The 12147-nt window shown below is 43.3% G+C and overlaps 1 protein-coding gene across 7 annotated transcripts in view; it reads left to right on the top strand.

Annotated features, from left to right (window-relative positions):
• The window catches only part of EEF1D (eukaryotic translation elongation factor 1 delta), a 38657-nt gene that overhangs the window by 18784 nt on the left and 7726 nt on the right, over positions 1–12147 (top strand). For 5 of the 7 annotated variants that reach the window (XM_073329935.1, XM_073329933.1, XM_073329934.1 and 2 more), the window contains one exon: positions 10512–10583. The exons of the other annotated variants lie outside the window; for them this stretch is intronic. In XM_073329935.1, the coding sequence (XP_073186036.1) occupies positions 10512–10583 (72 nt within the window). The remainder of the gene's footprint in view (positions 1–10511; positions 10584–12147) is intronic. 7 annotated transcript variants of the gene reach the window in all.

Consider the following 12147-nt stretch of genomic DNA (forward strand, 5'->3'; position numbering starts at 1 on the left):
TCACAAATGGAGCTTGCAGCTCTGTTCTGAAGGCAGGTTCTCCGTTTGGTGAATGTCCCCTTGTTTCCCAGAGGGCAGCCTCGGCCTGATGATCTTCACTTGTGCTGCAATGGGAGTCCTGTTACAGAAGTCTATTTTATCTAATTGAGGCTTAGATGGGAGAGCGTAGAGGAATTTAGGGTTGGGACAGCCAAGCACTGTAGTCTCAGAGGTGGGGGAGTCAGGGCAAGAGGGCTAGGGAAGCCAAGGCAGCATCAGAACAAAAGTCTTTTGTGAAGATAATGTTGTAGTCTCTGTGGCTTAGAAGCCAAATAATTTGTTTGTATATTGACTTTCTCATATGCTGGGGTTTCCTGTAGTCTCAAGTCCTGTGTTGAAATTTCAACATGTTTGAGGTTTTTGAGAGTGAAAGATTCTAGGGACCTTACACTCCATGCATCTGAAGTAGTGGGTTTTCGACCACGAAAGCCCACACCCAAATAAATCTGCCAGCCTAAAGGTGCCACCAGACTCCCCGTCGTTTCAACAAAAGTGAGTAGGCAGAAAGTGCTATCAAATGCAGTTAATCTCTGGGAGGATTCCCAAAGGGATGGATTTTAAATCTGAGAATTGTGCAGTGGAGGCTCTAAAGAGTATGAAATACATGCTTGAATTTGCAGTTAAAACTGCCTAAAGTGGGAAAACTCATTGCAGCCTTACCTAGGTAGCTGTTAAGGTGGCTTCATAATAACATAGCACACCCACAACCATTGTGTAACCCTTGAGATATGTGCACTGCTTACCCAAGCGCATGCATGGTATTAATGACCTCTCCGTCCCTCCTTGTTCATCATCTCTTGTTGGTCTTGCCTGATATTGGCTTTGTTAGCTCTTTGTGGCAGACACTGCAATCTTAATTTTTCTGGTAAAGCACCGTGTGCATCTGTAATGCAACATAATAAATCATCTGTGCTGGTGCACAGCTAGGAAGTATGAGCGGTTGGCTTCCGCTTCTTAGACATCCAGGAAGAGAGACAGGTCTGAAATACCAAATTCCCTAGCTTTCCGTTTCTAAAGGATCATTATAAATTATGGACCATAACAATACAAGCACCAAAAGTAAACCTCTATCCTGATATAACGTGGGTTCGCATACAATGCGATAAAGCTCTGACATGCTGCTCTGAGAAGCGTGTTAAGGGTGCCGGGCTGTGTTGCTCCTTTTCCTGCTGCAGGTGAGTACGGGGGGCATCCTTTCCCCAACCTCCCCGCACTCACCGGCGGCGGGAAGTGGAACAGCCCGGCCCCAACCCACTCCACTCGGCCACCTCCCAGCTGCAATGCTCTGCTTCCTGCCGCAGGTGAGTACGGCGGGCGTCCTTTCCCCAACCTCCCCGCACTCACTGGCGGCAGGAAGCGGAGCAGCCCTGCTCCAGCCCACTCCACTCTGCCACCTCTCAGCCGCAGTGCTCTGCTTTCTGCTGCGGGTGAGTGCAGGACCTTTCCCCAACACCGCCCCCCCCCCCCCACCAACCCAGCAACACGGCTGGGGCTGGGGCAAGGGAAGCGGAGCGTGCTGGGGCCATGTTGCTCTGCTTCCCACCATAGGTGACTGCGGGGGGCGTCCTTTCCCCGGCGGCGGGAAGCGGAGCGCCGCGGCTGGGAGGTGGCGGAGTGGAGCAGGCTGGGGCCGCGTTGCTCCGCTTCCTGCTGCTGCCAGTGAGCACCTGTTAGGCGGTGGGGCTGGGGGGTGGACAGGGGTCAGAGCAGTCAGGGGACAGGAACATGGGGGTTGGGTAGGGGGTGGGGTCCTGGGGGTGATGAGGGATGCAGGGGTCTCTGGAGGGGGTGGTCAGAGAACAAGGAACAGTGGGGGGCAAAGCAAGTTCAATATAACGTGGTCTCAGCTATAATGCGGTGAGATTTTTTGGTCTCCCGAGGACCGCGTTATATCGGGGTAGAGGTGTAGTTGTACAGAATAGCATAAATGTGTTACTTTGCTTTATAGCCTGATACATGGATTTTGTTCTCAGACCTCACAAAACAAACTGTTTTACACTAAATTTGTGGAATGATTTAGGAGGCCTGTTGGTTTTTGTGCTTAGTATCCGGGGTTTGGGTGGTGGTAAAGAGAGTCAAAAGTATGGGAACTTCAGCTTGATAATGTGAAGATGGAGAGAACTGTTCTCTGGCTCTGACTAGAGATGGAAAGATGGAAGAATTTCATTTTTCTAGCTCTTTCCTAGTTGCGTTTCATGGCTCTGTTGCAAATAGCAATACTGCAGTTTGACAGTCATTATCTAGAAATGTATAAATACGGTGCAGTGGATGGATTTGAGGATCTGAGGTAGTGGTTTGCATCTCCCAAAAAGAGATTAAAAAAAAAAAAGATGCCAGAAACATTTATTTGCACATACCTTTCATTCTGCTTTGCATGGACATGTGTGCTTTTATAATCACTCATTTCAGCCCATCTGTTTGATACTAATATTTTCTTATTATGTACCTTTAATTTGTACACAAAGAACAGCTTTACAGCTGGAATGCATTGAGTCATCAATACTGTGTGTGAAATCGAAGGATTTTTTATTTATTTTGTGATGTGACATTAAAGTATATTGGAAGTCCAGAGACTAATGGAGTCTTTGATGCACTTGTTGTGCCAATGTGGGTGATTGTATACATGTATTCCCAGTATTCACATGGGCCCGGGAGACCAGAGACTGCTAGTGTCTTCAAATACACCCTACTGTTTTGCAAACCTTATTTCCCAAAGAGACAATGGAAGGGGCTTTATTATTTGTATTACAGTGGTGTCTAGAGGGCCGAATGAGATCAGGACCACTAAGGCATTGGACTGGGACTTAAAAGTTCTGGGTTCTGTTCCCTGCTGTCCTACAGGCTTAGGCAAGTCACTTAACCTCTCTGTACCTGCATTCCCCATCTTTAAAATGGGGTTACTTAACACCCTTTTTTGAGGTAGGATGAGGATGTATTTAGAAATGTTTAAGGTATCCAAGTAATAGTGTTGAGTGTTGTAGGCAACCCTATACAGCTGCTCTCGTGTGTGTAAGCTGGACTCTGTTCTTGCAGGCCAAGAACATGACCAAACCTTCCAGAGCTCAGTCCACTAGCATCTTCTCTGACATAGTATTAAATTAGGAAGACCACCTGGGTGTTAATGTGCATGAGGGTTTACCCTTAAATGGGGTTGGGTCTGCCTTCTTGGAAACTATAGGAAAAAGCGTGCACATTGAGTTCAATGACAACTGTAGCACAAACCTGCTGATAAGACCTAACATGCTGTTGATTGATTAGATAGTGATCCATTGGGGAAGTGGATCACCCCCCCACCCCCCAAAAAAAGTGTAGGTGTTCTGTTTACAGCTGTGGGGGTTGGGTCAGCTCCCTGCACTACTGTGATCAAAATTTCTTCACTCTGGGTTGGGCTGGGCTCATATAAAATGAATCTACAGTTCTGGATTTTAAACTATCCCAATTTCCTTTCTTTTCCACTAGTTGGTGCTCCTTTATCTGATTTGAAATATGTTTACAGAGACAAAATTTTAGACACCTTCCAATCCCTTCCCATAATTCATCCCCCCTCAATTTTTAATGAATTATTAGGTATCTCAGAATAATATCTGGCAGCAAAATGCATATAGCGTAACTGCTGTCTAGGCCTTCCCCATCTAATTCCCCTTTATCACAACTTTTCACTCTTCCTGTACTCAGGTTAGTCTAGTGATAACTATTCATAAGCGGGCAGTTTTATGTTACATTGAAGACAGGCAGGGTAGATTCCTGTATTATGTACGTACTTCTCAGAGTAATACTGAGTGGGTCATTTGTTGTGAGATCCATAGTGCTGTTTTGGAAATGGGACAGGTCGGGCCAGATGGCTACAGGAGAGTGATAGAAGGCAGATATATTAGCCCCAGGTTAAGTATGTCCCTTTTCCCTGGGTAAGGTAACAGGGAAGGTTCCAGAACAATCAGGAACTTTCTGGAAACAATTAAGGCAGACAGGCTGATTAGAACACCTGCAGCCAATCAAGAAGCTGCTAGAATCAATTAAGGCAGGCTAATCAGGGCACCTGGGTTTAAAAAAGAGCTTACTTCAGTTTGTGGTGCGTGTGAGGAGCTGGGAGCAAAAGGCGCAAGAAGATGAGAGTGAGAAGGTGTACTGCTGGAAGACTGAGAAGTCCAAGCATTATCAGACATCAGGAGGGAGGTCCTGTGGTGAGAATAAAGAAGGTGTTGGGAGGAGGCCATGGGGAAGTAGCCCAGGGAGTTGTAGCTGTCACGTTGCTGTTACAGGAGCCACTGTAGACAGCTGCAACACACAGGGCCCTGGGCTGGAACTCAGAGTAGAGGGTGGGCCCGGGGTCCCTTCATCCCCCCAACTCCCTACTTGATACCGGAGGAGTTGAACTGGACTGTGGGTTCCATCAGAGGGGAAGGTCTCTGGCCTGTTCCCCAATCCACTAGGTGGATCAGCAGAGACTGCGGGGATTGTTCTTCTTCCTTTCCCCATGCTGGCCAGTGATGAGGCTGACTGAGTGAACGACAGATTTGAGCCACAAAAGTGGCCAAACTGAGGGCTGCCGTGAACCTCTGAGGTGAGAAAATCCACCAATAAGCGCAGGACCCGCCAAGGCAGAGGAGGAACTTTGTCACAGAAAGGAAGATCTAAGTTTCTGTGTATTCTGCCATGTGTGCATTTGCCTTCTGTTTCCATTGTGTTTTGATTCTGCAGCTGCTTGAGGCTAGAAAGAAAGTGCTGCAGTGTCCCTGCATTTTGTAATAGAGGGACGTCTTGGTGCTAGGTTTATCATTTTAAACTCTTAATTACAAAAGTATATTCTACTACAAATATCATCTGGAAATGGCCAGATGGTTGAGGCCTATGGTAAAGCTACAGGGCTAGATTCTACAGTCCTCACTTCATAACTAGTGAGAACTCCCATGGATTTTTTACATGCCTACTTGAGGCTTTTCTAGGCAGGCTGAGATTTCTGCCTTGTGGGATTTTACTAGGCAGGCTGCTGTGCTGCTCTTAGCACTCTTAATTTCAATTTTAACTCCGTTGAAATCAGGAACTGAAAACTAAGGTTCCCGTATAAAAGATATCCACATCTGTAAATGTTGTTGTAGATAACGTGGTCAAGTGACCAAGTCAGTGATGCTGTGGGAACCTTAATCTTTAAACATCTAACTCTTTGCATTTGAATTCCCATCCTTAATAGAATCCATTACATTGCTTTTGCCAAGAGGAAATCCAATGGAATCTTTTAATCAAAAGTAAGAGGGAAAACCACTTGATAGCACAAAGTAATAAATGTACTTGACCATGCGTCCCTGAAAACCTGGAATGTCCCTGTTTTTAGGGCCTGTCCATCAGTTTTTCTGTTCCTGATCTTTGTAACCCTGCAGAATGACCACCTGACAGAACCATGGGCCAGCAGAGGGGCTTTTCCAGGCCTACCTGCTGCACTCCAGTTTCTTATTTTCCCAGACTCCTACATTGAGGAGGCACATTTCCCCTTTTAAAAATATATCAATTTAACATTAAATACAAAACTGTTAATCCAGCAACTTTGCAAATGTGAAACAGGAAGTGATCGTTAACTTGTTCAATTGCACAGCACTGTTTAATCACCTAACTAGATACCCAGGTTGCAGATGTAACTTTTCTTAGCCCACAACTCTTTTTGTGGCTTTAGTATTTATATTTGCAACCTTAATGTTGCCTCCATGCAAGTTTTAATTTCCTTGTTTTGAGAGGAAAAAAGACTGTTGGAGCAAACTTACTCCAGCTCGGTAGAGCTGCACAGTTCCAGAACTGTTAAATGTACCCACGCTATAAATATAGAGAATACAACCTGTGGCGCAGTATAATACAAAATGTTTGCAACAGGCTTTAATGTCATTTAAATAATTGCTTAACTGCAATCGCAAACCTTCTTGTAACCACTTCATGATCTTAGAATATTTTCCAAACTCTGACTGTTCCTCAGTGAGGACTATGTAAAGTTTGAAGTCCAATTATTGATCAGTACAAACACACTGTGAAACGTGAAATAGGTAAGTACTCCTCTTCCTCAAACCTCTCATACGACTGAATGACTTTCCCCAAAATGAGAGCGATGTCTTGGGACGGAGGTGAGCATAACAATTTTAGCAGAAATGTCCAGCTATCAGTAGTGAAATAGTTAGTAGGACTGTCAAGCGATTAAAAAAATTAATCACGATTAGTTGCACTGTTAATAATAGAATATCATTTATTTAAATATTTTTGGGTGTTTTCTACATTTTCAAATATATTGATTTCAATTACAACACAGAATACAAAGTGTATAGTGCTCACTTTTTATTTTTTGATTAAATATTTGCACTGATAAAAACAAAAGAAAGTATTTTTCAGTTCACTTCATACGAGTACTGTAGTGCAATCTTTATCATGAAAGTTGAACTTACAAATGTAGAATTATGTAAAAAAACCTGCATTCAAAAATAAAACAATGTAAAACTTTAAAGTCTACAAGTCCACTCAGTCCTACTTTTTGTTCAGCCAATCGCTCAGACGATCAAGTTTGTTTACATTTTCAGAAATAATGCTGCCTGCTTCTTATTTACAATCTCACCTGAAAATGAGAACAGGCATTCACATGGCATTGTTGTAGCTGGTGTTGCAAGATATTTACGTGCCAGATGCGCTAGAGAGTCATATGTCCCTTCATACTTCAACCACCATTCCAGATGTCGATGACTGGTTCTGCTCGATAACGATCCAAAGCAGTGTGGACCAACTCATGTTCATTTTCATCCTCTGAGTCACATGCCACTGTTGCCGGCACCCAGTGCCGAGAGGCTGAACAACAGCTTGAGTGGTTCGTTACCCGGTGTGCTACACCCAATAATCACAACGGGGTGGAGAAGCAGAAAAGTTTATTTGCAGCTGCAAAAAGGTACAGGGAGAATAAAATCTCAAATCCTGCACAACAGAGCAGGAAATTACACAGGCTTTTATACATCCTTTTTTTCAGCATACTTATCCAATAGCAAGCTGCTCCAAGTATCCATATAGCCAGCCAATCCAGTTCCCAGCTAGTTCCCTGATTCTCTGTATCATTTGTTAAACTATACATAAAGCTGCTTTATTCAGCATTGTTCTTCCATATCTCCCCTGTTTGGCCTTGCTTAGTTTCAGGCAGTCTGACTCTGCAACATACTGTTGCAGATTCTCAGCATAACTGCTGTGTGTGCCTCCAGGCTGGGGGGGCCAAGGACACTTGGGCCTAGCACGCAGAGCTGCTGCGAGTGCCTCCAGGCAGGAGGGGGAGGGGCAAGGACACAGGGGCCTAGTGCGAGGGGGCTTCATCGACACTCGTGGTCTTCCATCCCCTCGAGTTACCTAGTGGCCATGCCCCAGTGTTCCCAACACCACCAGCAGAAGATTGATTTTCTTTTTCGGTTGTTCAGGTTCTAAGACTTCTGAAAGCATGTTCCACACCTCGTCCCTCTTGGATTTTGGAAGGTACTTGAGAGTCTTAAACCTTGGGTTACATGCTCTAGCTATCTTTAGAAATCTCACATTGGTACCTTCTTTGCATTTTGTCAGATCTGCAGTTAAAATGTTCTTAAAACAAATGTGCTGGGTCATCATCCGAGACTGCTAGCACATGAAATAATACGACAGAATGCGGGTAAAACAGAACAGGAGACATACAGTTCTCCTCCCACAAGGAGTTCAGTCATAAATTTAATTAACGCATTTTTTTAATGAGCATCATCAGCATGCATCTGATGAAGTGAGCTGTAGTTCAGGAAAGCTTAATAAATTGGTTAGTCTCTAAGGTGCCACAAGTACTCCTTTTCTTTTTGCGAATACAGACTAACACAGCTGTTACTCTGAAACCTATCATCAGCATGGTAGCATGTCCTCTGGAACAGTGGCCGAAGCATTAAGGGGCATATGAATGTTTAGCATATCTGGCACATAAATACCTTGCAACGCCGGCTACAAAAGAGCCATGCAAATACCAGTTCTGACTTTCAGGTGACATTGTAAATAAGAAGTGGGCAGCATTATCTCCTGTAATTGTAAACAAACTTTTGTCTTAGCGATTGGCTAAATAAGAAGTAGGCCTGAGTGGACTTGTAGACTCTAAAGTTTTACCTTGTTTTGTTTTTGAGTGAAGTTATGTAACACACAAACTACATATGCAAGTTTCACTTTCAGGAAAAAGAGATTGCGCTACAGTACTTGTATGAGGTGAATTGAAAAATACTATCTTTGTCATTTTTACAATGCAAATATTTGTAATAAATATAGTAATATAAAGTGAGCACTGTACACTCTGTATTCTGTGTTGTAATTGAAATCAATATATTTGAAAATGTAGAAAAACATCCAAAAATATTTAATAAATTTCAGTTGGTATTCTAACAATGTGATGAAAACTGTAATTAATTGTGATTTTTTTTTTAAATTAATCATGTAAGTTAACTGGGATTAATTGACAGCCCTAATAGTTCGCAGTGATGATATTTAAATTGCCGTCTTTAGGTTTTAATTTTTAACCCCTTGAGGCAAATGGAGCAATTGACACATCTCTCAGCTGTTTCAGTTTGTATGCCTACTCAGGAAGACAACACTGTATTTGTTTGTATCTGGCTCCTGTCTTTAAGGTTCTCTTCATAAACATAAGGGATAGAAAAATCATCATCATCTTCTGGTTTTTTTTTTAAACAGGAACGCATATCTGGAGCCAGAGGTGAATTTTGCCGTAAATTCCGTAGCCTCCAAATTGTGGGGTTGTGGGTCAATGAAAGCTGTTTTGCAAAGTAATAGTTTTGGATGCCACAAATAACATACATTAGCTTTCAAAAAAGAGAAAAGGGGTTAAATCCTTTATAATATCTGAAGAGTGAGTATGTTTTCAAAATGCCTCAAATTTATTTTGTTGAATTGGGGTATGTTTTAGACATTGGGCTTTGAAATTTTTAATTTTTTTTTTCAAATTGTGAAAGGTCTTCCACGTTAACAAAGATATTGTACCCTCTTTTTAGCAGAACCAGCCAGGTTTATTCTTTAAAGTCTTAATGTACAATTGTATCCTTTTTCTACATACAAACTATCTTAGATGTTAAATCCTCATCCTTGCCTAATCTTTGTTTTCTTGTGCCCGTGACATGAGTGGAGGGGAAGAAAATGGGCTTACATAATGTATGGAAGAGACTATTGTCTTTATTCACTCATTTAATTAAACTAGCTATATTTAGTTCTCAGACCTGTTGGTGTAAATAGAGCAGAAAGAGCTCTAACTGCTGAGGGTTTCAATGAGTTTTAGCCTTGCAAACCTCCTGGTTTACTGAGCTGGGATAGCAGTGGCCTTGTAAAGTGTGTCTGTACTAGGAAATGACCTGGTGCTCACTCTGGTTGTCCTGTGTTTGCTAGCAGTTAGTTTTCAACACCAATTTGGGAAGGTGGGGGAAGCTATTGCTGACTTTTTCATGTGAGCTATTTGCTGAGTGTAGACGCTGCTGCTTTGCTCTCTGTAGGAGAGGAATGAGTGTGGTCTACTGGATTTTGCTTCTGGCTAGGAGCTAGGAACTCCTGAGTTAATCCTGACTGCCGCTGATTCAGTCTGACTTTAAGGAAGTTAGTTAATTTATTTGGCTATGTCTATATGGCATTCAGGAGGTGTGATTGCAGTACATATAAGCATATCTGAGCTAGCTTGCTAAAAATGGCAGTGTAGCTGCAGTGCTCCAGGCTAGCTGTCAGAATACAATCCCACCTGGGTCCCAGGGTACGTACTCAGGCGGCTAGCCCATGCTGCCATGGTTTCACTGCTGTTCTTCGTGAGCAAGCGTGTGTATGCCTGCATATGCTTCAGTCGTGCCTTCTGATTGCTTTGTTGACGTATCCTCTGTGTCTTGGTTTCCCATTTGTAAAATGGGGATACTTCTGTCGTACCAGAGTGCTAAGAGTTAATTAGTTGATTTTTACAATGCTTTGACCATAAAAAATGTTACATAATATAATGATATTTAGCACTTAGTGCACTGTCTCTTATTATTTTGCAGATAGGGAAATTGGTCCAAATCACACTGCAAGTCAAGGTCAGGGCTGGTGATAGAATCCAGACCTCTTGATTCTTAGTCCTGTCATCAAGCAACTGTACCCTCCTGGAAAGTACTAGGATATGTAATTAGAAGCTGGCAATATTAATACCTGGCATATAAACTGAATTTTATCCCAGCAGTTCATGCCAAGGCTAACCAAGAAGCTTTAACATAGCGCTGTTTTCCTCTGTCCACTTTAATCTTTCTGTGTAGCCAGTCGGTGGTTTTGGATGTGGATTTTGTGAAGATATGGCTCACTGTTCTGATGAATCTGAATGGTTTTCCTGCATGCATATGTGATGCCTGCATTTGAATGCCCCACCCGAGCATGAGTGAAGTCCTTTCATTCCTTTTCATATTATATTTGTCCTGAATCCCCAAACCTTTCACCCTTTCCAGCGCAAGACTGTTCTGGATAGCCCCCAAGAAGCCCCACCTGCCCAATCAAAGAAAAAGTCAGGTCGCCCGACTGTAAGTCCTGTTGGGGATGGGGGATAACTAACCAGTGGTTGTCTGTCTTCTGTGAATAAATTGGAGGCAGAAACAGCCCCCGTTTGGACAAAAGCTTCATGCTAAAGTGTATGGGCCCCAGGTGCTTTGATGAATTCTTGCAATTCATTTGCCACCCAATGCTATGCCTGTCCATAGGAGCCTGTCCATAGGCAGACTGTCAGAGTTCACAGTTAAAGTAGATAGGTCTTGAGGACTCAAAAGGTAGCCCTCCCACCTCTGAGCTAAAGGCCCTGGATTACAGATCTGTACCTAGATTTCAGAGCCCATGCCTATCGTGAGTGGTTTGCCTTTTGGATGAGACTTGAGTTTTTTTGGCATCTCTTGTGCCAGCTGGAAGCCACACTGCAGGGCTCCAGGAGTGGGGGTTTCTTCTAAGATCTGCCTATTAACACAAAGCCTCGTGTCAGAACAGTAATCTTTAGCTGAGGGCTGAATCTGGTGTTCTCCATAGTGTGCTCCTGTGCTCCTCTTATAGCTGGAAGCATTTATTTGAAAGATAGACAATGTTCCTCTGTTCTTCCTGCTCCCTTCATGGCAGTCCCAGCCTTTGCTGACCCCCACCAAGCTTGGGAGCCAACCTATAGCAGGGCAGCCACAAGACTGGTTTGTGCAACTCGAAAAAAACAATCTGCAGGAGTATCCCTCGTGTCCTGGACACAAGACCATGGGGGGCTAATGCAGAGCAGAACACATGGTTCTTGTGTTACCTGAACCCCGTGGGCTACTATCTAATTCACTGCAGAGAACATAAGAATGGCCATACTGGGTCAGACCAATGGTCCATCTAGGACAATATCCGGTCTTCAGCCAGTGGTGAATGCCAGATGCTTCAAAGGGAATGAACAGAGCAGGGCATTCATCAAGTGACCCATCTCCTGTGGTCTAGTCCCAGCATCTGGCAGTCAGAGGCTTAGGGATCCCCAGAGCATGGGATTGCATCCCTGAACTTCTTGGCTAATAGCAGCCATTGATGGACCTATTCTCCATGAACTTTAGTTCTTTTTTGAAACCAGTTATAGTTTTGGCCTTCACAGCATCCCTTGGCAATGAGTTCCACAGGCTGATTGTGTGTTGTATGAAGAAGTATTTCCTTTTGTTTGTTTTAAACCTACTGCCTATTAATTTCACTGGGTGATCCCTGGTTCTTGTGCTACATGAAGGAGTAAATAACACTTCCTTATTTACTTTCTCCACACCATTCATGATTTTATAGATCTATGCCATATTCTTTCTTTCTTGTCTCTTTTCCACGCTGAACAGTCTGTCAGAAGCTGTTCCATACCCTTAATTTTTTTCTTGCCCTTCTCTGTGCCTCTTCTATTTCTAATACATCTTTTTTGAGATGTGGCGACCAGAACTGCACACAGTATTCAAGGTGTGGGTGTACAATGATTTATATAGTGACATTATGATATTTACTGTCTTCCTAGCTATCCCTTTCCTACTGGAACCTACATACTGTTAGCTTTTTTGACTGCCCCTGCACATTGAGCGGATGTTTTCAGAGAACTATCCACAATGA

The sequence above is a fragment of the Lepidochelys kempii genome, chromosome 2, assembly GCF_965140265.1.
Source record: "Lepidochelys kempii isolate rLepKem1 chromosome 2, rLepKem1.hap2, whole genome shotgun sequence".
NCBI lineage: Eukaryota > Metazoa > Chordata > Testudines > Cheloniidae > Lepidochelys > Lepidochelys kempii.